The following is a 27,708-nucleotide window of genomic DNA, read 5'->3' as shown; positions in this document are numbered from 1 at the left end:
AATGAGTAAGGAAATTCAGACAATAGAAGATTATAACTATGATGCTAGAAAACAAAGTGAAAAGAATATGAAGGAAAGAGGATTTGATTCCAGGCTTACTTCAGAAGGGAGTATAGAGTAGCTCTCCCATTTTCAGAGGAGGGCTTCCCTCAGTAATTTTATCGTCTAAAGCAGATCATCTTAAAAGATTTTCAGGAAAAATAAATACTTTAAAAATTATACTTTCTTACCAGAGAGAAAAAAAAAAAAACATTCCCTTGCTAATAGCAGCAAGGAACAGAGGTCCTCCCTGTGGCCTTTAAATGAAACAATGGAAAACAGTTTCATATGCAGCATTGCCTTGTATTCAAGATGTTTTTAATACTATTCATAATAGAATTCCTCAAGATTAGGTAGTGCTTAAACTAATTGACCTACAAATTATTAAAATCCTGTTAAACCCCTTTACATAGCAGCAATGCTTATGTACCTGTGAAATGACATATGTACAAGAGTATTGAAACATTGTTTATAATGGCAGAAGATAGGAAACAAACTAAATGTCCATTGGTTTGGTCTGTATTTAGCCTATTTAATTAATGCAAACCAAACCAATGGGCACATGCCATACACCCCCCCCACACACACACATACATGGAAATAAATAAATGGGATACTATGCAGCTATAAAAATGATTAGGAACCCTTCCAGATAACATGGAAAAATTACTGGGATATACTTAATAATTAAAAATGAAGTGCAGAGTGGTGTCCAGCTCTTGGTTTCTGCTCAGGTCATGATCTCTTTGGTAGTGGGATTAAGCCCAGAGCTGGGCTCCCTGCTCTGCTGGGGAGTCCGTTTGAAGATTCTCTCCCTCTGCCCCTCCCCTGGCCCTCACTAAAAAATAAATCTTAAAAAAAAAAAAAAAAGGTGAAGTGCAGAGGGGCTCCTAGGTGGCTTAGTCAGTTAAATGTCCGACTCTTGATCTCAGCTCAGGTCTTGATCCCAGGGTTTTGAGTTCAAGTCCCATGTTGGGCTCCACATTGGGCATGGAGCCTACTTAAAAATAAATAAATAAAAATGAAGTGCAGAATAGTATACTGCCATTTATATTACAAAAGGAGGGAGACAGGAGAGAAGTGTGTGTGATTATTTATAGATTTGCTTACATATACATAAGAATCCCTAGAAGGATATATAAGAAGCTAATACCATTACTTATCTGCCTGGGGAGAGGGTGGAAATATGTGGGGAACTGAACAGGTAGGGGTAGAGGTAGGAGATTTTTCACTATGCCTTTTTATATTATTTGGTTTTTGGATTGTGTGAACAAATTACCTATTTTTTTAAAAATCAGATTTAAAAACATATACATGTGTGAAAATCTCAATAGAAGCAGAAAAAAACATTTCTCAAAGTACAACAGTTTTTCAAAAAATAATATTAGGATTGAAAATTTTTATTCCCCCCCCCCAAAAAAAAGAATTAAAAAAAAAAAAGAAAATTTTTATTCCCTGCTCTCTTAAGTAGCTAGAAGTTTTTGTTCTCTTGAGTATAATGGTTTGAGAAGGTCTCGAATTGCTTTATCTATGATAATTTGTACACAAAATCCTAAAAGAAATTATTTTGAAAAATCTCAAAGGCTCTTTTTTTTTCTCTTTGAGAGACTGCCTGAATTCTTCAAGTTTTCAGAGATCCAAGGAGAGAAAATTAATCCATTAGGTTTTCCTAATGAGTAGGATATAAGTACCATCCTACTACCTAAAACTTGCATCATACTTGTTTTTACCTTGAGAATAAGAATGAATTTCTAAATGTGGTTTTTATAAGATGACTAAATTTGGCACTGTACTAATTTTTTGGCTCTTACTCCTTTGTAAAAATAACTTTGGTAGTCAGTATATAGGATTCTTTTCACATGCTTCTTGTTCTAAGACTGCAAAAGTATCTGTCAAAAGAGCCCAGGAACGAAGGCATGTTAGTGAATTTTGAAGGCTCTGGGATGTGAGGAGTTGGAGTTAATTCACATTAAGCAAATAATACAAGTGCATATTTGAGAACTTGTAAGATGTCCTTTTCTCAAGTATGGGGCAGGCAAAGAAGAGTAAAATGGCAAACGTGCTTTGGGCATTCTTTTTGACTTACAGAACTTTCTCAGCAGCCCCATCTTGGCTTCTTTGCATGAAAGTATTTAATACATAAGAGAGTTGAGTCAGAAATGTAATTTTAACCTAGTGTTGATGATGCTTATGGTGCTAGAAAACGTGTTTTGAAAGAATTGATTATTAGTTACACCTACCTTGCAAACTTATATGGGCCTATTTCTAGGTTCTGTATCTATTAATGTATGTATCTGTTCCTCTGATCTTGATTATGAAAGCAGGATTATAGGCCACAAAATTTGATGTGCTGTCTTCCCCTGTGTAAGACAGGAACATTTCAGGTTAGTTGAAACAATATTCAGAAGCCAGGAGAGGCCACAGAAGAGGTTCACATCTCCCTTTCCCCTCCTGATTTTCAGTTGATATCATGGCAAAGATGAGGCATTTAAGACACAGTGACATTAAAAGTCATGGAAAGGAGGCAGCGATGGAGAATTTCATAGGATTAGGGCTCTTGAGGAGGTGAGAGGAAGTGGTGAACTACTAAAAACAGTCTCCTTGTTTGGCCCATGACACTTGGAGTTTGCCCAGCCATATTTTACACATCCTTATTATTGATGCTCACTACATATTAGAATTGTAATCGCTTTACTGAGCTCCACCAAGATTGAGTTGATGGACCAGTTAATCTTAAAAAGATAAATTGAATTTGATGAATGGCTCCCAACTTTTAAATACACCTTAAGGCCTAAAAGAAATCATTATTTTTCTTTCCCCCTCAAGTTTTTACTTAAATTCCAGTTAGTTAACATACAATATAATATTAGTTTCAGGTGTACCATATCGTGATTCATCACTTACATACAACACCCAGTGCTCATCACAACAAATGCCCTCCTTATTCCCCATCACCCTTTTGGCCTATCGCCTGCCCACCTCCCCTCCAGCAATCCTCAGTTTGTTCTTTATAGTTAAGAGTCTGCTTTTTAGTTAGCTTCTCTTCTTTTCCCATATGTGTTCATCTGTTTTGTTTCTTAAATTCCACATATGAGTGAAATTATATAGTACTTGTCTTTATATGACTTCTTTCACTTAGCATAATGCTCTTTAGCTCTAGCTGTGTTGTTGCAAATGGCAAGATTTCATATTTTTGATAGCTGAGTAATATTCCATTTTATATATATGAACAGTATATACACTGTAATATATACTATTATACAGTATATATATTAATATACAGTAATATTTCATATATATGCACATACATACATACTGTATCTTCTTTATCTATTCATCAGTTGATGGACTTTTGGGGTCTTTCCATAATTTGGCTATTGTTGATTATGCTACTTTATTTTTTTTAAGATTTTATTTATTTATTAGAAACACACACAGAGAGAGAGAGACAAGCAGAGGGAGAAGCAGGCTCCATGCAGGGAGCCCGATGTGGGACTCGATCCCAGGTCTCCTGGATCACGCCCTGGGCCAAAGGCAGCGCTAAACCGCTAAACCACTGGGGCTGCCCTGATTATGCTACTTTAAACATTGGGGTGCATGTATCCCTTTGAATTAGTATTTTTAAAAAGTCATTCTCGATAGGCTTTTCAATTAAAAATATATCCTTAATAAACTATTGGCCCTACACCAAAATAAAAAGGCACAGCTTTTGCACAGCAAAGCAGACCATCAAAAAATCCCCAAAAGGCAGCCTACCAAATGGGAGAAGATATATATATATATTTTTTTTTTAAATTTTATTTATTTTAGAGAGTGAGAACATGAGCAGGGGGTGGGGCAGAGGGAAAGGGAGAAAGAGAATCTTTTTTTTTTTTTTTTAAGATTTTATTTATTTATTCATTGACACAGAGAGAGAGGCAGAGACACAGCCAGAGGGAGAGGGAGAAGCAGGCTCCATGCAGGGAGCCCGATGTGGAACTCGATCCCAGGTCTCCAGGATCACACCCCAGGCTGCAGGCGGTGCCAAACCGCTGCGCCACCGGGGCTGCCCCGAGAAAGAGAATCTTAAGCATATGCTACACTGAGCATGGAGCCTGATGTAGAACTCAAACTCATGACCCTGAGGTTATGATCTGAGCTGAAACCAAGAGTTGGACGCTTAAATGAGCCACGCAGGTGCCCCCAAATGAGAGAAGATATTTGCAAATCAAATACCCATTAAGGGGTTAATACCCAAAATATATAAAGAACTTATACAACTCAACACTAAAACCTCCAAATAATCGGATTAAAAATGAGCAGAGAATCTGAATAGACATTTTCCCAAAGAATATAGATAGATGGCCAATAGACTCATGAAAAGATATTCGGCATCACTCATCATCGGGGAAATGCAAATTAAAACACTTTATACCTGTCAGAATGGCTAAAATAAAAAAGACAAGAAATAACAAGTGTTGATGAGGATGTGAAGAAAAAGGAACCCTCATGCACTGTTGTGGGAATGGAAATTTGTGCAGCCACTATGGAAAACAATATGGAAGTTCCTCAGAAACTTAAAAATAGAATTACGATATGATCCAGTAATTCTGTTACTGGATATTTACCCAAAGAGAACAAAAACATTAATTCAAAAAGATATATATACCCCTATGTTTATTGCATTATTTACAATAGCTGAAGTATGGAAGCAACCCAACTGGCTGTTAATAGATGAAAAGTTAAAGAAGAGGTAGGGTGTGTGTATAACACACACACACACACAAAGACATATACACACACAAGCACATACATAATATACAATGAAATATTACTCAGCTATAAAAAATAATGAAATCTTACCATTGTGACAACATGGATGGACTGAGAGGTTATAGTGCTAAGTGAACGAAGTCAGAGAAAGACAGATACCATAGGATTTTACTCATATGTGGAATTTAAGAAACAAACAAAAAAAGACACCCCCCCCCCTACAAAACCCAGACTCTTAATACAGAGAACACATTGGTGGTTGCCAAAGGGGAGGTAGGTTGGGGGAATGGGTGAAATAGATAAAGAGAATTGAGAGTACACTTATCTTGATGAGCACTGAGAAATGAAAAAAAAAAAGTGTATAATTGCAGTGATGTTGCTGTTTACTGTTACTGGATATTTATTTCATCATTATTATAAAGCAGTTTTTAGATAGATATAATGAAAACTTAGCAAGCTTTTTATGACCAGTCTACCAAGATGGACATAGCTACAGAATTAATTTCAGCAGATTGTTTATTTTTCCATTTAAAAATTGGCTGTTTCTTTTGCAATACAAGGAACACTGTCAACTTAAAAATGTTATTTCTAAAGCCATTTTAGATGGAATTATACTTTTTAGTAAGTTAGTAAGATACTGTGTTTATCATCTTCTCATTGGAGTTTTTGATGCAGTTAAAAATATCCAAGAGCCTAAATGAATATTCAGTTAACAAAACTGATTTTTGTGTGTTTTGGCTGCATCACGTTCCTGAAAACTGCAATTATTTAGTGTGGCGCAAGTAAAGGCTGGAACCAAATATGAGTCACTTTAGTTGCATTAGAAACCACCTTTGGACCTGGGATTTAACTGGCACCTCTCTTTACCTCTTTGACACTTTCTTGATCAAAAGCAGACCTTTTTTTAAAAAAAATTTTTTTAATTAAAAAATTAAGAAAAAATTTTTTTTTTAATTTGGAAAACCCAAAGAATTTGTGTCTGGGAAGAATAGTAACAGGAGAACTATAGGTACCTGGGGAAGACCAACGCATCTTTTCAAGTCAGCTGAGAGCCTCTCATGCTTCTCCCTGTTCTATTTTGTCTTTATATATGATGCCAGCTACAAATAATTGCTATCTCGAATAGGGCTTTATTTTTTGGAATTCAGCCTGTTAGCACAAATAATCCCTAATAAGTATGAAGCTAGTTTAAGGCTTTAAAACAAAGCCAGACTTTTCCCTCTTGTATTTCCTCATCTTGGCTGCTTCTGAAGTTTGGTAGACATGCAGAATGTTAGAAAGAAATCACAGATTTATCTTTTCAGATTCCAGGCGTTATATGTATATATACCATATTCTTCTCACTTTGAGAACTGAGCTCATAAGAGCAGAAAGATCCAGTGTTTGGCCAAGTCCTTTTTATTCACTGCCCTGAGTTCATCTCCCTTTGAAGTTTAACTGGAATGCATCCTTCCCCCGCCACCTCCAACTTTCAGTAAAGAGAAAATAACTCTGGAACAGCCAGGGATGTAAAATTTATTGGAAAGGCACTAATTGCCTTGTCTCCGAGGGGCAGTGTGTGTGTAGTTAGACACTGAACCACAGGTTTCATTTCTGGCGAGAGAATGGACATGTACTATAGGAGAAAAAGCATAAGTGAATGATTTCAGTAAAATGTTTCCCCAGAGATCTGTGGGTGTCAGAAGGAAGAGGGAGGAGCATCGTACCCAGTTTATCATCCAAATTTGTTGTTCCCTCTGAAGCAGTCTGTTCTTTTCAAGATCAATTTGAGACACTCTGTGTCCCGGTCTTTGGTTGGCAAGACCTGGGAACAGTTAGCATGTGAAATTCCTCAAGGTTAAGATGACGGTTAAGGTAGGATGGATGAAGTGAAATGTGTTTCCATTTTTCATCATCCGACAGGGCTAGCAGTCTGGCTAAGGAGGGGTGTGTATACTGCGTGCATCCTTTCAAATGTTTTCACTTGAGATATTTGTATATTTGAGACAGTAAAAGTTATGGCTTCCATTCTGAATTGTTAGTCACATTATGTTTAGGAGTGCCAACTGGGAAATATTACCCAAAAAGCTAGTGGAGCCCCGAGTGCGCTTTGGGGAGGAGATGACACCTACATTATTTGTCACTGGACCATTATACACCAAATGGCTGAGGTGCTGACTTCAAATCAGCTACTTAGCTTGCCTAAGGAACAGAGTGCCACAGCTGCCAAACAAGAAAGAAAAATCTAAAAAAGAAAAATGGATTTATTCTCAAATTAAGTAAGTTGTCTTCAAAACAACCTTGTATGAGCTTAACGCTGTAAGCAAAGCATGAAGCTCTTCTTCCTCTGAGAAGCTCCAAAAAGTATTGACCTTAGTGTTTAGTTTACCTGATTGTGACGTCCCAGAGAACACAAGGCTACGGCTTCCCAGACAATTACGTTTAAATGCAAAAGACATTAACGAAACACTAACATATGTAAATCAGTGTGTGATTCATAGTAACACAAATGCTCACACAGTGACGTATTTTGGAGTTCATGCTTCCCAAATCATCTCTTCATATCTGTTTTGTTTCCTGGCTTCCTAATGCTAAGACATCATAGTTTTTTTTTTTTTAATATATCAAGTGCCGAGAGAGTTCCTAGGGAAAAGTGGCATTCTCGGAGGTAAACAGGATCCAGATCACTTAAGGTTTATTGATTTTATGATCAGTACTTAGGTTGCTGCTAAAAGCAGATAGGTTTCCAATACATATCTGAAACTGTAGAGGCCTTTCCACTTCCATCCATCATTAGGAGCACTGAATCGCTTTGCAGGCGATTACTAAGGAAAACTCAAATGTTGTTAGGGTCACTCATCTATGGAATACCAGCTTAAACTAATATAAAATACTGTTATTTAACTCTGATGAAAAGGAAGTCAGAGTGATTATCAAAGGATCAAAGAGGGAAGCTTTTAGATTTGCATCTCATCTCCATTACCTCAGTTTTGTTTGTAACATTTGGTTGGGGTTTATTTCTTTACCTGATGGGACTGATGTTAAAAGTGCTTTGATGATATCACCATTTTTGTGGCTCACCACCCGTTCTAGATTGGTCGATGAATCCATCACCCAGCTGGCATTGTTCTTGTATTATGCAGTGAAATCTCTTTAATGGGACTTTATAAAATAAGTTGAGGGTACCGTAAAACTTGTTAATCCAGAGACTTCCATTATTGGGAACTGTGATTACTTGATTTTGCTTAACTAGAACTTCCCTTTAATATAATCTGTTGAAAATAAGAGTCTTGGTAATATACTGTTCTAGAATTTTTACTATCATGAGCAGTACTTGAATGGGATAGAAAGATAGACCCTGGAGAAGGGAGAAGAGGCCCACAGTGTTAGTTAGGATTGTTCCTCAATTTCAGTTGAGAATCTGAAATGAGACAGTATCTTGAGGTAGATGAGCAGCAGCAGCCTATGAGACAGAACGTAAGGGAGGATTTTAAAAGGAATGTCTTCATATATCCATATTTTGTGGGAAGCAACATGATGTATAGAAAGAATGTTAGGACAGATCTGAGGAGACTGGAAATTGAACTGGAGGGACTATCCCAGTGTGATGTATTCTTAGTATTTGGGAAATTAATACTCTGATGATGAAAAGTATAAGAAGATAGGTACTTAAACAGTCAAACCTGTCATATCTTGTGAAGGGAATAAAGCTTTCATAATGGATGACAGGTTTTTCTTAAATATCTTTAGGTTTTTCTGTTAACTGCTCTATTTGAATAAAAAACACTGCTTTTGTCCTATTTAACAGGGTCGATGGGAAAGTCAACAGGATGTATCACAAACTGTAGTTTCCAGAGGAATAGCTACGGCTGCCCCATCCCTCCCTGACAGTCCCCCAAATAATCATTCCCCAGACCCAGGTAAGTTATATTTTCACTTGTCAACCACCGTCATGAAATTTGGGCATCTTCCAGAAATAGTTTAAATCAGGATTTCCTACCACATAACCACTGACCTGCTAGTTACGGTCATCTGACTCTTTCCCTTTTTTGTCTTAACATGTTGAGTTACATTTATTTTTGAAAGTTGAATTTATATTGCATCCTTCTGATAAATATCACTTTATCACAATGTCTTATCCTTAACATGTGCTTGATTCTATTTGCTAGTATTTCGTAAAGGATTTTGGTGTGTGTGTGTGTGTTCTATGATAAATATCTATTTGTCTTTTCTCATAATAATGCCTTTGATTGGTTTTGGTGTCATGGTTATGTTGGCATCATGAAATGACTTGGGAAATATTTCCTTATTATCTTTGTTCCTGAAAGATTTTATATACTTTGTATTACTTCTTCCTAAAATGTTTGACAGGATTCACCACTGACACTTTCTGGTTCTGAAATTTTCTCCTTGGGAAGCTTTTAAATTATGGCTTCAATTTCTTTAAGATAGGGTTATTTAACTCATTGTATTTTCTTATGAGTCAGTTTTTGTAAGTTATGTTTTTCAGGAAATTTTGTTTCATCTAAATTTTTATGTTTATTTCAATAAATGTTATAATGCTCCCTATTGCCCTTTTAATGTTTATAGGCTCTGTTGTGATGTTCCTTTTTAAAAATTTTTTGATAATTTTTGTTTTCTTTCTGGTTTTCATGAATACTTTTGAGATATGTTTTCATTCTCTCAGTCTTCTCCCAGAGCCAAATCTGGTCTTTCTTTCTTTATTGTTTATTTTGTTTCATTGATTTCTTTTTTTTTTTTTTTTTTTAAATTAACTTTTATTGGTGTTCAATTTTTTTTTTTAAATTAACTTTTATTGGTGTTCAATTTGTTTCATTGATTTCTATTTCTGTCTGCATTTCACAAATTTTAGAAAGTGGTTCTTTCGTTTTTATTCAGAATATTTTCTAATTTCCCTCTGATTTATTCTTTGACCCATGGGTTATTGGGTAGCATGTTAATTTATTTTCATATGTCTAAAGGGGGAGGAACTTCTTTTTATTAATTGATTGCTTATTTAATTTCATCACGATCTGAAAGACTCTTCAATATTTCAGTCTTTTGGAATGTTTTTGAGACTATGTTCTATCTTGGTAAATATTCTATGCATGCTTGAAAAGAAACTATTCTGTTTGGGGCATAGTGTTCTGTATATATCAATTAGGTCAAGGTGGTTGATAACCTTGTTCAAATCTGTTCTTCAGATATTCTGTTCTACTGATTTTTTTTTCTATTTGTTCCATCAATCAGTGAGACAGAAGGCGTTAAATCTCCAAATATGATCATGAAAATTACCTATTTTTCCCTTTATTATATCTGTTTTTGTATCATTCTTTTAGGAACTTTGTTGGGTATATACATATTTAGGATTGTTATTTTTTTCCTGATAAAGTGATACTCAGTTCATTAAGTGATTTCATTATGAACTGCCTCTTTGTAGCTCTGAAATCCTGTTTGAAATCTGTCTCTCCTGATCAGCTGTCTTTTGCTTATTGTTTGAAGAGTGTATATTTTTCTCAGCCTTTTAAATTTTGGCCTATATTTTTTCTTTAAATTAAAGTGATTGTCTTGTAGACAGCATATAGTTAGTTCTAACTTTTCTTTTTTATCTAGTCTACCAATTTCTGTCTTTCAACTGGCATGTTCTTTTACATGTAATATCATTATTGTTATGTCTGCCTCATCAGTGTTGGTTTCTCTTTGGCCTTTCTATTTTTTCCCCCACTGTAACTTCTTTTTTGCTTTCTTTTGGGTTAATTGAAAAATATTTTTTAGTATTTAATTTTATTTACATTTCTGGCTCTTTGATATTACTGTATTTGTTTATTTAAGTCTTTGCTCAAGGACTGTAATATGAGTTCTTAACTTATCATAGTCTACTTAGAATTAATAATTCTATTTGTCCCACTGCACAAATAAAAGAATCCTGTAAGAGTATAATTCTATTTGCCTGTTCCCAGGCCCCCCTTATTTTATATTATTGTTACTATATCTTTTACAGACATTATGTACCCATTTTACAATGTTACTCTTTTTGCTTTAATTTTTTTTAAGATTTTATTTATTTATTTATTTATTTATTTATTTATTTATTTATATGAAAGACACAGAGAGAGAGAGAAGCAGAGACATAGGCAGAGAGAGAAGCAGGCTCCATGCAGGGAGCCCAATATGGGACTCAATCCCGGAGCTCCAGGATCACGCCCTGAGCTGAAGGCAGACGCTCAACCGCTGAGCCACTCAGGTGTCCCCTCTTTTTGCTTTAAAACAGCCACAGTCTTTTAAGGAAATTAAGAGACTATAGATAATCTTTTATTTTTTTCTTCATATTTATTATTTCTGGCACTCTCCAGTCCTTCCTGAAGTCTTATATAATAAATATAGGATATCATTTCTCTTTAGCCCAAAGAATATCCTGTAGTATTTCTTATTGTGCAGTTATCTTGGGGAAGAATGCTGTCCCCTTTTGAGATTATGATTTCACTTTTTTTGGAAGGATTTTTCCACTAGTAGCACTTCAAAGATGTTACATTATCTTTTAGATTCCTTTTCTGCTGAGACTGAGTCATCATTTGTGTCTCTTTTCCCTGCATGTAATATGTCTCTGCTATGTTGTTTGCTTTCATAGTTTTCTCTAGTTCGTTTTTTTCCTTCTAATTTTGTTTTTATTTATTTATTTTTATTTATTTATTTTTATTTTTTAATTTTTTTTTAATTTTTTATTTATGATAGGCACACAGTGAGAGAGAGAGGCAGAGACATAGGCAGAGGGAGAAGCAGGCTCCATGCACTGGGAGCCCGACATGGGATTCGATCCCGGGTCCCCAGGATTGCGCCCTGGGCCAAAGGCAGGCACCAAAACACTGCACCACCCAGGGATCCCTATTTATTTATTTTTAAATATTTTGTTTATTTATTCATGAGAGACACACAGAGAGAGAGAGAGGCAGAGACGTAGGCAGAGGAAGAAGCAGGCTCCCTCCAGGGAGCTTGAGGTGGGACTTGATCCCAGGACCCTGGGATTGCAACTTGAGCCAAAGGCGGATGCTCAACCAGTGAGCCACCCAAGTGCTCCTCTATTTTTGTTTTCAGCAGTTGGATATGATATACTTAGGTATGGTTTTCTTTGTACTTATCTTGCTTGCGTTTCATTGATGTTCTTGGATCTGTAAGTTGAAGTTTTCAACAAATTTAGGAAAATGTTCAGCTATTACTTCATTAAATTATTCCCCCTAACCATTTCTTCTTTCTCCACTTTCTCCATTTGAGAATCAAATTACACATATGTTAGATTGCTTAATATTACCCTACTGGTCACAGAAGCTCTATTTTTTAAAGAAATGTATTTTTCTTCTTTTAATCTTACTCTTATTTCTTCTGGTTATGTAATTTACCTGCCATTTCCAACTTTCTTTTAAGCACATCCAGAAAATATTTTATTTCATTGATTATTCTTTTCAGTTCTAGAATTTCCACTTTTTTTTTTTAAGTTTCAATTTCTCTGCTGATATTCTCTACCTGTACGTTTGTTAAGATCAGATTCTTCTTTACTTCCTTGGACCTGTGTACAAAAGCTGCTTTAAGGTTTTCCAGTATCTGGGCCATTTCATGGTCTGTTTTTCTTGACTGCTTTTTTCTTGACTATGGGCCCAATTTAATGAGTTTTGACCATTGTATTTACCTGTGTAACTTATACCCCAATTAAGATATACAAGATTTATATGACTCTAGTTACTCTCCACAATCAACCAATATTCTGATTTTTATTCTTTCAGGTTAGTTTTGCCTGTTTTACAATTTCATATAAATGGAATCATAACATTATATACTCTTTTTATGTTTAGCTTATTTTATTCATCATTTCTGTTCATGTCTCCATACTGTTGCATCCTTTAGTAATTTATTTTTTATTGTTGAGAATAACTTCACTTTCACAGTTGAATTTATCATAATTTTTAATTAGTTCTTCTGTTTGTGGACATTTGGTTTGTTTCCCAGTTTTTGGCTACTGTGAATAAAGTTTGTTCTTGTACAAGTCATTTTTGTGAACATTTCTCTTGAGTTAATACTTAGGAGTAAAATTACTAGGTCATAGAGTACCATCTTGTTTTAAAGTTCTGTAATTTTTTTTTGTGAGAGAGAGAGCATGCATGTGTGTGTGCCAGTGGACAGGAGGAGGGGCAAAGGGCAAGAAAGAATCTTAAGCAGACTCCATGCCTAGCATGGAGCTCCATGTAGGGCTCCATCTTAGCACCCTGAGATCATGAACTAAGCCAAGATCATGGTCAGAAGCTTAACCAACTATCTACCCAGATGCCTCAAATTTGTTGTAAAAAAAAATTGTGGGGTGCCTGGATGGCTCAGTCAATTAAGTGTCTGACCCTTGGTTTTGGCCTGGCTCATGATCTTATGGTCATGGGATTGAGCCCATGTAGGGCTCTGTACTTAGCATGAAGTCTGCTTCAGATTCTCTCTCCTTCTCACTCTTTTTCGTTCAAATAAATAAGTAAATAAAATCTTAAAAAAAATTGTAATAGGGGTGCCTGGATAGGGCTCATTCAGTTAAGCATCCGACTCTTAATCTCAGCTCAGGTCTTGATCTTAGGGTTGTGAGTTCAGGTCCCATGTTGGGCTCCACACTGGGCATGGAGCCTACTTAAAAAATAATAATAATTTTTAAAGATTAAATTTAAAAAATTTTAGTTAATGCTTACTTGATTTACATATTTATGACTTTGCTTTGCTCACATCGTTGCTTCTTGCATCTTACTTTGTTCTAAGTTTAGTTTCTTTTTTGTGAATTATACCCATTATCAGTGCATTTAGCAGTTGTCTATTAGTGACAGACCCTTTCTTTCACATGTTGAAGTTTTTATTTTGCTCTCACTTTGAAGAATCCTTTTACTATGGTATTTATGGTATATATATCAAACATAACAAGAGTAGAAGAGTAATACAATGTGCCCTTGTGTACCCCCTCCAGCTTCAGAATGATCTCTTCATCACCAATCTGATTTATCTCTATTCCTGCTACTTCTCTACATTCTCTAATGATTAATTTGAAGCAAATCTCAGATATCATTTCATCTGTAAATATTTGTACATGTATCTCTAAAGCAATACCCCCAATAACATTTCACTCTTAAGAAAACTTGAAAAAAAGTCCTAGATATCATCAAATATCTAGTCAGTGTTTACATTTCTCTAGTTGGATCAAAAATATTTTTAGTTATTTTGAATGAAAAATCTAAGTGTAAGGTTCATATATTGTGATGAGTTGATATGTATCTTGAGTTAAAGTTTAATATTTATGTTCTTCTCTTTTTCCCCCATGCATTATATATATTGAAGAGACCAAGTCTTTGTACAGTAGTCCCTCTGTGTTCTTACCTTCGCTGGTTCCTTCCCAATGAGGTTTTTAAAACATGGTTTTCTGTCTACCTTATTTCCTGTGAATTGGTAGTTAGCTCTATGGTCTTGAACAGATTCAGGCCAGTTTGAGGGAGGGCTGGGAAGTAGAATAAATGAAAGAGTAGTTTTGTGTATTTATCTCAGGAGACACATCATATCTGATTGTCTCTCTTTGTGATATATGCAGCATTTGATTGATTATTGGCTAGATCTTTATTTAATTAGGGGTCATCCTCAGTGTAGAATGTTAATTTATTCTATAGAGAACTCTAGATTGTCCCTATTTTTTTCTTTTAGCATTTAGATGATTATGTTCTTCTGGCTCTTTATTCATCTCAAACTTATTTTCTGTTTTGTTTTTCTCTTTCCTATTTTTGCCTTGTAAATTATTTGACTTTTTGACTCAGTTTTAGCATATCTCTTGGCATTTATCTCTTTGCCTTACGTTTTTAGTGATGGCTCTCATGATTATAAAATACTTTCATCCTTTCACTGTCTATTTAGAATTAATATTATACTACCTTATAAAATGTACAAACCTTGGAACTGTATGGGTCCATATACCAAGTGTATTACCAATAAGCTTGGAGTCATTTCAGGGGTCAGTGTGGGATAGAGGCATGTATGTGGGTGCTTGTGTGCTTCTGTTCAGGCAGTATAACATACAAATTCCTCAGGTTGACTTGCTTGTTCTTTTAAAAGTGTTATGTGGATATAGTGTTTTATCATTTATGAGTTAGATTACATTCTCCTAAAAATTTAGTTTTATTCACTAAGGAGAAACAAATCTTATATCATAGGCATTGTCTGCATGTCTGCTCCTGGCCTTTGGTAATTTAGAGTAGGTAAGAACATGGTTGGTTCAGGACTTTGATCTCTTTCTTGTGAAAACAGCCCAGACACCACCCTCTTTTCAAAAGGTCCATTTCAGGGCTCCTGGGTGGCATAGTCGGGTAAGCATCTGCCTTCGGCTCAGGTCATGATCCCAAGGTCTTGGGATGGAGACCCACATTAGGCTCCCTGCTTAGTGAGGAGCCTGCTTCTCCCTCTCCCTTTGCCTCTCCCCCTGCATCTGCGCTCTCTCTCTCTCTCTCTCTCTGTCAAATAAATAAATCTTTAAAAAAAGAGAAAAATATAAAAACAAAACAAAACAACAAAAGGTCCATTTCATCATCTTTATTCAGTAAGTAGATATGAGAAGCTAAAGTTGGAGAAAACATAGTCCCTGTCTTCAAAGAGGTTAAAGTCTAGATAAAGAACAATGCATGTGTGTCATTAGCTATATGATTTAAAAATGAAAAAAACGCGTCTTATTCTAGGGCAGAAGTTAGCACATGAACCAATTAATGACAAGGACTGGGATTGGATTACCCTTCAGATACTAATAGAAACATTGGATATTGGATGTTTTAGAAATACCCTCATTGCTGTTATTTAATTGGAAAAAGGAAACAACATTGTGGTTGGGGGTAGCTATAATAATATGATGTTTTCTAATATTTTTTTAAGGATACTTTTTAAGAATTGATGTTATTAGGTTCACTACAAATGAAACTTGGCAAATTTGTAGGAAAGAAAATGTCTACATTGTTGTTTACCCTTTACTTCTTTCCCTTTCTGTATTATTGACAGGACTTAGTAGCCTAGCGGCCTCCTACTTGAATCCAGTAAAATCCTTTGTGCCACAGATGCCAAAGCTCTTGAAGTCTCTCTTTCCTGTCCGCGATGAGAAAAGGGGCAAACAGCCTTCTCCCCTTGCACATCAGGTAAAAGCATCAGGAAAGGAACCGTGAACATTTTCTACTTCCTGGTGGAATGATGCTCTCTAGTGCACAGAGAGAGATGGATGGCATGGATGGGGGCCTTGGAACCGGGCTTTTAGGCCTAGTAAAAGCTTGTGATCATTTCTCCTCTACTCTTCTCCGAGGTAACAGAGCTGTTGAAACTTATTGACAGTCTCAATCCTTTTTGCTTTTAAAAAATGCCGAGCACACTGCTAATGTGATTTATGGTAATATTACTTAGAGCAACAATAGTAAAATTTATGAAGTGCACTTAGGGTTGTTTGTGTATTGCCAAACAGAAAATGTAATTCTATTTTTAATTCTTGATTTCATTTCTTATTTCAAACAATTTTATATCATCACTGTCCTTCCGTCTCCACCTCTTTTCCCTCTGCCGTGGTTTACCTGTTCCTTCATTTAAAATATTAAATGTGATCACTTGTCTTATTTCTCCTTTCTCTTGAAACTCTTTACCCAACCTTCAAATAAGTTTTAGAGAAAATCTTAAGAGTTTTCCACATAATCAGGAAACTGCTCTTATGCAAGGGTGAATGGGAAGCCTGTTGGAAATGTAATTTCCAGCCTTATATAGGTGTGAATTCAGCAGAAAATGATAAATGAGGATTTATTTATACTCCTTCAAAAACACATACAGTGCAAGTTCAGTTGTTGAAGTAGGTCTTTTGACATCAGCTTATCCACATTCACTTAAAACATTCAAGTTGCAGAAATGCAGGTGAATCCTTGTCCTAGACCTTAACTATTTAAAAGAATTTTCTGAGTTTATGAAGGCATATTCAAGGATAGTGGTATTAGTTTTGTAAGGGTGTTATACAGATATATAATTTTTTATATCTAGCATTGTATAAATATGTACTTAAGCAGATGTGTACACATAGTGTATGAAAAAAATAAACGTCATGATTTTGGATGTTTGAACTAACTTTAAGCACATAGGGATGCTTGACAGTTACCAAAGAATCTATGACCACGAGAGCTAAAAGAAATAACTAGTCTAATACTCAGTGGGGGTTTAGGTAAAAATGATTTTTCCAAGGATTTGCTGTTGTATATGTTATTTTGTCCTAAACTTCTACATCATTGTTTTATAATGTATGATGCATGGACTCTCTGTGTCAGAATTTCCATGGTAGCTTTTTAAGAAAGGTAACTTTTAAAACAACAATAACAGCCTGACCTTATAACCCAGACTCCATGTAGGGGTGCCTTTGTAATCTGTATTTATAAGCACCCAAGGTGATTTTTACCAAGATGTAAAGTTTAATAAGTACTCTTTCAGTCACTCTTTGGTGAAGACAGAGTTGTAGAAGTTAAAGGAAGTTGGTATGGCATTAGAAGTTACTGAATCAGACTACTATAGTTATAGTTAGTTTGTAAAAGCTGCATTGAATTTTTGATATGGCAAGTCAGATCACCTGCTACAGTAAATTATTTTTACTGTTTGTGAGTAAATGATTGGTTCTTCTGGATATGAGAGGTACAGTCATGTGTTAGAAACGTAGTGATGGCAAATAGCTGCATTTTGTAATGTCCAGTTTAAGAAAAGTGATCATGAGATATTTTGAAGATCTCTTGCACAATATTTGTCCATTCAGTTTACTTTGAGCATATGTGAGCAAACATATTAGAAAGTTACCCCAAATATTTCATATTTCATAAATAAATGAAAATATAGATACAAAACTGGTCCTAATGAAGACACCAGTGGTGGAGCTAAATGGTCCAGTTGGTTGTGAAACCCCCACTCCACTCCACTGGTGGGCCTTTCCTGAAGGGCACCAGGGAGCTGCATCTTGCCTGCACTGTTCCAGTGTCCTCTGACATGGCATCATACTTGAAACACTCATCTCTAGGCTTCAGCGTGGTGACATTTGCCTGGTTTCTCTCCTGCTGACCGCTCAGTCTTTCTCAGTTGCCGTTTTGGGGACCGTTTATTCCATCAGGCTGGTGACATTCAGGGGCCCAGAGCTCCATCCTCGACCTTCTCTCCATGGGTCATCTCATTCAGTTCCATGGCTTTAACTATTTATGTATTGACAATGTTCATATTTCTATCTCCAGCCCTGACTTTGCCCCTGAGCTCTGGCCTCATGGAGCTAACTGCCCATTAAGCTTTCCCACTTGTAAATCAATTAGGCATTCACATTTTACCAGTCCAGAACATTACTGTTGGTTTCAGCTCACAAGTCTGTTTACTCTCAACACACAAAGGACTTAAAAATACATGCCCATCTCAGTATATAGCACAGATTTCCACCTAGTTGCTCATCCCTCACAAAGAGTCCATCAGTAAGATTTCGTAGGTACTGATTCCAATCCAGCAACTCCTGGTCATCTCCATTTCTCATCAGTCATTCATGCCACCATAGTCTCTTGCCCAGATGATTGCAGCAGCCTACATACAGGTCTGTCTGACACTTTTTGCCTCATGAAGTCTTTTATTCACAAAGTAGCCTAAGTGGCCTTCCAAAGTCTTACTTTAGTTCATGGCTTGAAATCTTCCACTGCTTCTCACTAAAAGTGAATAAAATCGGGACACCTGGATGGCTCAGTGGTTGAGCATCTGCCTTCAGCTCAGGGCGTGATCCCTGTGTGGGGATTGAGTCCCACCACTCCCTGTGAGGAGCCTGCTTCTCTCTCTGCCTGTGTCTCTGCCTCTCTCTTTGTGTCTCTCATGAATAAATGAACAAAATCTTAAAAAAAAAAAAGAAAGTGAATAAAATCTAAATTCCTTGCTGTGCCTTCCATTGTCTTATATGATCTGATCCCCTGACCTTTCATCTTTATGCCCTTTATTTCTTCTTCGTTCACCATGCTAAGCCATGTTGGCGTTTTCTTTCTTTGTTTTTCTTTCCTTCCTTCCTGCCTTCCTTTCTTATTCATTTGAGAGAGAGCACATGAGCAGGGGACAGGGAGGAGGGCCAGAGGGACAGGGAGAAGCCAACTCCCCATTAAGCAGGGAGGCTGAGGTGAGGCTTGATCCTAGGATGCTAAGATTATGACCTGAGCTAAAGGCAGTTGCCTAATTGACTGTGCCACCCAGGCACCCCTCTTTCTTATCTCATGAACACATGAAGTTCATTTTGGTCTGAAGAATTTTTTGCATTTGCCTTTCCTTCTACTTGGAATACTCTTTGCCAGAGTCATTGCATGATTGCTAGGTCTCTAGTAGAGTGGTCTACTATTTAGAATGGTCAGGATAGGCCAGTTTAAGGAAGTACATTTGCATTTAGAGTGGCCTCCACCAATTAAATTAAGCTGATGGAACAGCTTCCATCATATCAGTACCCTACTACCATATTTAATCTTTTCATTGGATGTTATTATGTTATATGTTTATTGCTTAGCTCCTCTCTAGAATGTAATCCTTGAGGGCAGGGGCATAGTTGATATGAAATGTGTATTGGTTGACCATTGACATATATTCAGATTATAATATTAGATAGTTTATTTGTATCAGTGTCATCCAGTGGTATAAAGAATGTTTACAGGTGAGAGAATCACATCTGAGGGGGCACTTGCGATATCAAGACATAATTATGAACTTTCTTTCCTGGATTGATAGAAGTTCCTTTATAAAGAACTATTCCTAAAGGAGAGGACAACTTAAGCTTATCATTAGGATTTAGTTGATCAAAGATGCTTGTGTTCATCTAACTTATATTAACTATTTCTGGTAAAGCTCTAAGAGCAGTAAATTATAATTTTAAATGACATTGTTAAATAGAAGTTTCCCTTACTAGAGCCACTTTAAATATACTTTAAAGTCATTGGCATCTGAATGGTGTTTCATCCTTGGAAATGGAGCATTGTAGTGCCAATGGGATTTCAAAATAACAGCAATAAAAACAATGCTGTATTAGTTAGATTTTTTTAGTGCCCCCTCCATTTTTTTTTTAAAAATAGTAGTCTTTACTATAATGCCATCCCATTTAGTTGGAAATCAGATTTGATACCTAAGCCTGAGAGTCTTACTTTTTTTTGATGATCTACCCTGCCCCTTCTTGTGGAACCTCCAGCTCCTCCAGGAAAAAGATCAGCTTATTTCCAACCGGTCTTTGCCTCAGAGTTTCCTCTGCTATTACCCAGGAGTTAGGAGGAGGGAAGAGGAGGTTTTCTCTAGACTTAACAGCTATAGATTAGCCCACTGTACCTCAGATAATAAATGCTTCATCATTCTTCAGTTGACTTGTCTGGGTCTTACTTCAAGTGGGAAGCTCAGAAGTATATTCAAGCCCACACTTGAAAATGGTGCAATTATGATCTTTCTTTTCTAAATGACGTACTTCTACCCAAGTAGCATATAAATTGTACTTTCTTTTACAGGCCAGTATTAGCTTGTGCTTCTGGACATTTAGCATTCCCTTTTTTGTTTGCTTGTTTATTTGTTTACACTCTTGGCAATGCAGTTCTCCTTTTTTATTATGTTGTTTAATCAGTGTGTAAAAATACTTAAATAAGAAACTTTAGATCCATTTTTAAAATTTTTCATCTTAATTTTGTTCTAATGTTCTTAGAATGTCAAGATATTTCTTGAGTAATTATTTTAAAAAATACATATGTTCTAGCTATCATCTGCAAACTTTTTAAGGGCATAGTCTGTCTGCACTTGGGTCATAAACAGAATATTGAACAATAGAGGGCATGAGAGAGGAGGACCTTGTCATAGGCAACTCAGGATCACTCCTCAAGTCACAGGATGACAGATCAGTGTTTTGGTTCTGTATTTTCAGTAACTGCCACCTCCAATCCACAGTTCTTCCTCTTTCTACAAAAGAGATCATGGGAGACTTTGTTAGATACATTATGGAAATAAAGGAACACCATGTCTTGGCCTTTCTCTGTATCACCAATCTTGTAAGCCTAAAGCACATTCAGGCTGACCAACATTCCTAGACTATATGTTCACTACCTGGCTTTGCCATAGCTCTGTGTGAGGTATCTAATGGTATGACTTACCAGTAGTGTAAAGAAATACACAAATATTGTGAAGTTTGCTTTCTACTTTAATTCCATGTTTTGTTTGCTGCTAGTGCTTTGTTAATGCACTCATTTCAGTGGCCTATATGAATAGTCATTAAATAATCAATACCAGACTAAAAAAACTATGTGTTATAGAATAACATTAAAGACAGAACCCAGGAAAAATAGAAATCAGGGCATATGCCTAAAAGGAATCTGGATCAATTTTACAGTATGGGAAAGAATAAATATGAGATGAATATTGCATAAGACTCAGAGATAATAAATGGATAGTAACCTTGCTGAAGATATGTAATGTTTAACAGCACAAAAAAAAAAACAAAAACAAACCCCCCCAAATGGTTTGAGGATCAACAGAAACAATACATGGTAACCAAATAGACCATGTATGGTAGCACATTCTTTTATTTCTACCCCACCCTCAACTTTCTCTTTTTATCATTTGGAAAGCTATTTCTCTCTCCATTTCCCATCGAACTATGATGGAAGATATTAAAACTTCTTCCTTTTCTGTATTTCTGTCCTAGTTTAGTTTGGAGGCTTAAAGTCCTCTGAAATAGTCACAATATTGAAGAAACCCCCATGGACTCACCTGAATGCCACCCTTGGCATTATTAGACCACACTTAGATTACTGCACTTGGTTCGGGATATGTTACTACGGGAAATCCATTGACCAATTGGAATTATTTCAGGGGATAACGTCAGAAATGATTTATGAGGAAGGATTAAAGGAGTTATTTATAGCTTGACCAAACAATGACTAAGAGAGCTGACTGTATAAGCATTCCAGGGACGGCAGCACCAAGGCGGGGAGAACTGTGTAAGGATGGCTCGCTACAGCAGGGGGTGGAAGGCGTAGAATGACAGAGATGAAATTAACAAAGAGAATGGTAGCAGCTGTGAATAAGTAGGGTGATTTAGAGATAGCAGGGTGCTCTCTTAAAAAAAAAAGAACGCTGTGGAATTTCTGTCACTTCTGTTTTTTAAAAAATAAGATTTTGAGGAAATAAAAATAGTTCAGGTAAGAACTGAGGAATGGGATAGGACCTCTTTCTACCAGTCGTTGCTATGTTTCCACTGTTAGGTAGAAGAGAAGCAGCAGTTGTGTAATGAAGGGGGGATTATTCTCAAAAAAGTACTTTTAATCAGTGTGTCCTTGACATTTTCAAACAACAAGAGTGTTTGATACCCTCCCCTCATGGAAAGATACAAACATATATCCATGGTGAAACTCTAACGAAAAGATTAATGTTTATTAACTTGTTCTTTGGAGTCAGCAGCTTTTCAGAACAAGATGCTATTATTTTTTGGCATTCTATTTCAATATTTGAAAAGATCTGTGGATCTTTCTGCATAGGGTAGAAATTAGTTTATTCTGAAGATTTAAAAACAAAGATTCATGTATTTTATAAAACGTCTTGGTTTGAACATCTTCATAAAGAGTTATGTTTCTCATTTTTATGGGAATTTGTTTTTGTTTGTAATCGATTTCTAAATTCCAGAAATGCAAAGACTCTGCACTGAAAGAGGTGGCAGCTGACAAAATTGCAGTCTTTGACCTTCTGATGCAAGTTTAGTAACTAATCTGGAAAATAATGAACTGCAATTAATGAAATCTCTACTCATATTCAAGTGTGTTTCTCAGACAGCACATAAAATAATTGAAAGAACTTCCTGCTCTCTAATTAGTTAGATTGAATTAATTTGGCATAATAGCTTTTTTCATGTATCTAGAAGTTTGTGTTCAGATGAAGCTATTTATGTACTTCAAACCATAGGACTCCAAATGGCATCTTTGGTTCATCTAGAGAATTAAAGAGTTAATAATATTCAGTTTAACTTCCACCATCAAAAGCACGGTCACATTTCTGGCCTATGTTTGTGTTACGGCCTATCCCTTTTCAGTGTCCTGCACTTCACTGGGGACTGTCTTGTCAACCACAGGGATATTTTTCTCCATTTTCAACACTGCTTCCACTGTAGAGGATGGACAAAGACTTGAGGGGCGAGAGCAGCACTCTGCACTTCTCTGATGCTGATTGAGAAGATGCCTATGTAGTTAGTGATATCGTCTTTCATGTTTGTGATCCTTCTATATATAAAATGGGAAAAAATAAACCAACTACTAGTTCTTCCCTTGTGCACAAAGATGGTGTTTTAGGGCTACTCATACTTGGACTCCTTTGATAAAACAAACCATATAAATGGTTATCCTTATGTCATCATCACCAATGGTTCGTCATCATAACTAATTAAAATAAGAAAGAAGGATTTATGCCTTGTTTTCTAGTCTTCAGTGTTCCTTAATTGTTCAGTTATTTTAAAAATAATGTATATGGGGGGTGCCTGGGTGGTTCAGTGGGTTAAGCCCCTGCCTTTGGCTCAGGTCATGGTCTCAGGGTCCTGGAATCAAGCCCAGCATTGGGTTTCTTGCTCAGAGGGGAATCTGCTTCTCCCTCTCCCTCTGCTCTTCCACCTTGCACATGTGCACTCACTCTGCTTCAAATAAATAAATCTTTAAATAAATGAATCTTTAAAAAATTTAAAAGGAGCTCCTGGATTGCTCAGTGGTTGAGCGTCTGCCTTTGGCCAGGTCGTGATCCAAGGGTCCTGGGATGGAGTCCTGCGTTGGGCTCCCTGTGGGGAGCCTGCTTCTCCCTCTGCCTGTGTCTCTGCCTCTCTCTTTGTGTCTCTCATGAATAAATAAATAAAATCTTTTAAAATATATTTAAAAAAATAATAATGTATATGAGCATTTCCCCCCTGTAATTTTGTAAGTACCACACATAATAAGTATATTTGGATGTGTTATGCTACATTTACTTGTTCTTGAGTTAACAGGCAAGTTTGCACAGGCTTTCTTGAGTACAAATTTTTTTTCTAAATTTTTTAATTCAAAGCAAATGATTTCCATTCAGTTGCTTTAGGGATGAATTCTTAGGCACTTTTACTACTGATAGTTTCCCCAAATCATAACATTTTGCTCTCTTCACGCCAGAAATGTATGGATACTGTTTTGACAGGTAGTGAGTTGACAGGGTTGTCTTCACAATCAGATATAGGAGTTTAAATAGTGAAAATAAGAGTTTCTGAGACAGTACAGAAGTTGGTTGAAGAGAGCTTAGTCTCTCTCTTTTTTTTAAACATTTTATTTATTTATTCATGAGAAACACAGGGAGAGAGAGAGAGGCAGAGACACAGACAGAGGAAAAAGCAGGCTCCATGCAGGGAACCCAACGTGGGACTCGATCCCGGGACTCCAGGATCATGCCCTGGGCCAAAGGCAGACGCTAAATCGCTGAGCCACCCAGGGATCCCCTGACCTTAGTCTCTTTGTTCAGAAATTGTTGTGCACTTTTGTATGAGTCTCTAGATTAGAGATTGGCTCACTTTTTTTTTGTGAAGGGTCAAATATTATTTTAGGCTTTGCAGTCCTGTCAAAACTAGCCATAGATAGTACTTGTAATAAGTGAGTCTGAATATATTTTAAGAAAATTTTATTTATAACCCCCAAATTTGAATTTCATATAGTGTTTTCATATCACAAGTATTCTTTTATTTCAGTAATTTGAAAATGTAAAAACTATTCTTCACTTACTAGATATGCCATACAGGTAGTAGTCTAGATTTAGACCCTATTTAATTTTTTTTTTTCTTAAGAGAGAATGTGTGAAAGGGGGATGGTGTGGAGGAGAGGGGAGAGAGAGAGAAGATTACAAGTAGGCTGCATGATCAGCATGGAGCCCCACGGACATGGGGCTCCATCTCATGAATCTGACATCATGACCTGAGCCAAAACCAAGAGTCGGACACTTAACTGACCCTCAGGCGCCCCAAAGATTTTTAAGATTCACAAATATTCTGTCTTCTAAGTAGACATCCTTCATAGATACTTGGAAAACTAATAACCACTATTTTGAATAAAGTGAAATTACATTCTTTTTTAAAAAAAATGTTTGTTTTTTGAAATTTTATTTGCTTGAGGAATGCCTGCATGGCTTAGTGGTTGAGTGTCTACCTTTGGCTCAGGTCATAGTCCTGGGGTTCTGGAATTGAGTTCCCATAGGAAGCTTGCTTCTCCCTCTGTCTATGTCTCTGCCTCTCTCTGTGTGTCTCTCATGAATAAACAAACAAAAAGCTTTAAAAAAAGATTTACTTGAGAAAGAGTAAGCAAGAAGAGTGAGAGCATGCGTGCACTGGAGGGGAGGCAGAGGGACAGGGAGAAGCAGACTCCCCGCTGAGCAGGGAGCCCATAGGACTCAATTCCAGGACCTGAGCCAAAGGCAGAGGCTTAACTGACTGAGCCTCCCAGGTGCGCCATAAGTTGTTCTTTTCACATCAGTATTTAAGTGACTGTTAACAATTCTCATGTGGAAGTTTAAAAAGTAAACTGGATTCCATAAAAATAAGAATCCTTTCTGACAACTCCAGAAATATTCATATTTTCTATATGTAGTACCTCAAATAAGTTGAACTAACACATATATAAATAATATGGTGAAATAAAAAGTCTGTTTTGATGGTCTTATTCACTTTTACCCACTGATAAAATAGTTTACTTGTTGATCAAAGAAATAGGCCTCTTAGTTGTTTTTTTATAATTAAATTTAAATGGGAATATCAGATATTAGGCCCTGAGTGCCTATTTCTGAGGAGCATAGGAACTCTATGTGAGGTTTTGTTCATACTGTATTCCCCCCAGCTGTTAGCACAGTCTTTGGAATATAGCAACACCTGATACATGTTTGTGAATGAGTAAATTTACAATATCTAAGGTTCTTTATTTGAAAGAAAATGGAATCAGTATTATATCCTGACTGGTTTGGGGACTGATAACACAAGTAAAATCTTTTGATTTATATTTTACATCAGATATAATTGTTGATTGTTTAAAACTGGGCTTATATAGTAAGCAAAGCTAGAAGTATCTTGGAAAACACCACAACATTCCAGTGATTAGGAAAACCATAGTATTTTACAAATGTGCTGAATGTTTACTGTGCGCCGAGGATTTTACATGCATTAGCTCAACAGTGGTGCTGAATTAGATCAGTGCTGTCCAGTAGAAATTTGTGAACCACACATGACATTTTAAATTTTCTGGTAAGCGCCTTTAAAAAAGTAAAAAGAAATAGCTCAAATTAATTTTAGTAATATAATTTACTTAGTTATAATCATAATATTGTCATTTCAATCTGTAATCAATATAAAAAATTACTGAGGTATTTTCCCTGTAAAGTTCTTGAAATTAAGTGTGTAGTTTTACATTTCTAGCACATCTTAATTTGCATACTAAATTTTTGTGGCAAAAACTTCACTTCCTCAGTCAAATAGGCTGCATTTCAAGTGGTCAGTAGGCACATAGAGCTGGTGGCCACCATGGCACAGAGTTAGAGGGTGATATTAGATACTCAGATATTGAGGAAACTGAGACCCAGGTAGATTAAGCACCTTGTCTCAGGTTACAGAGCCTAGTGAGTGGCATACTGAGATTTATATTCAAGAAGCAAAGTTGCATGCACAGTTGTGATATTAAGAGATTTCACTGGATCTGATTAGAAATATGCAAGTGATTATATGTAGAATGAATGAGTCTAAAGTATTTGAGGAAGGGACTGGTCAAGACATGGAAATACAGAATAGGGCCTATTTGTTGTTGTTGTTTTTTTTTTAACATTTTATTTATTTGACACAGAGAGAAAGAGAACAAGCAGGGGGAACAGCAGAGGGAGAGGGAGAAGCAGGCTCTCTGCCACGCAGGGAGCCCAATGTGGGGCTCCATCCCAGGATCCTGAGATCATGGCCTGAGCCAAAGGCAGATGTTTAACCGACTGAGCCACCCAGGCATCCCTGTATTTTCTTTTCTTGCCATTCCTTTCTTAAAAAAATTATCTGTAGGGGTGCCTGGGTGGCTCAATTGGTTTAGCGTCTGACTTCTGCTTGGGTCATGATTTTGGGGACCTGGGACTCAGCCCATGTTGGGCTCTGCACTCAGTGGGAAGTCTGCTTCCCATTTCCCTCTCCCTCTGCCCCTCCCCCTGCTCATCCCCTCTCTCTCTCTGTCTCTCAAATAAATAAATCAATAAAATCTTTTAAAAAAATTATTTGTGGGCAATGGGGAATCATTGACTGCTTTATAGCAGGAGAGTGATGTGATCAAATTTGCATTTCAGGAAGCTCTTCTGACTGCAATTTGGAGGGCAGATTTGAAGAGGATAAAACCTGAATCTCTTCAAGTCTATTTAGAAAACCTCATGAGGCATTGTAATATTGGGCAGAAAAATTAAGTCACCTTCCCATGCCTGGCACATTGATACTTTGATGTCACTGATTGAAAGGGGCATGTGGCAGGTAGGGTAAAAGTGTGTCTGGCAGGGACCAGCTGGCAGCCACCTGTCATCCTCTCTGGGAGGCATTGCTTAGAGAATGCATGTGGGCTGGATTACCACCTTCCAGATGTGCAACCCCAGAGGTGACCAGGTTTGCATGAACAAATGACTGATGGGTCAGGTAAAATGCTGAGTTACTTATTTAAAATAAGAAATATAATTTCCAGATGGACAAAAGTGCTGGTGTCATCATAAAAACATGCTCTTCACCAGATCACCTGTAAAGCCAAAGTGTGAATCCTGAGGCTGCTTGGTGAGTGGGGAGCTGCTCGTGTGAGCCAGATCCCGCAGGCAACTGAAGTGTCAGTCTCTGGACCAGTGCCGGGTGTTTCCTCCAGCTTTCCTCCT

At 36.7% G+C, this 27,708-nt stretch overlaps 1 protein-coding gene across 2 annotated transcripts in view; it reads left to right on the top strand.

Moving 5' to 3' along the window:
* KIF13B (kinesin family member 13B) overlaps positions 1-27,708 on the top strand; it is a 200,847-nt gene that overhangs the window by 158,757 nt on the left and 14,382 nt on the right. For both annotated transcript variants that reach the window (XM_072719582.1, XM_072719583.1), the window contains 2 exons: positions 8,579-8,690; positions 15,814-15,947. In XM_072719582.1, coding sequence (XP_072575683.1) covers positions 8,579-8,690; positions 15,814-15,947 — 246 coding nt within the window. The remainder of the gene's footprint in view (positions 1-8,578; positions 8,691-15,813; positions 15,948-27,708) is intronic.

This window comes from Vulpes vulpes, chromosome 9, assembly GCF_048418805.1.
Source record: "Vulpes vulpes isolate BD-2025 chromosome 9, VulVul3, whole genome shotgun sequence".
Lineage (NCBI taxonomy): Eukaryota > Metazoa > Chordata > Mammalia > Carnivora > Canidae > Vulpes > Vulpes vulpes.
This window is presented reverse-complemented; position numbering and strand designations above follow the sequence as displayed.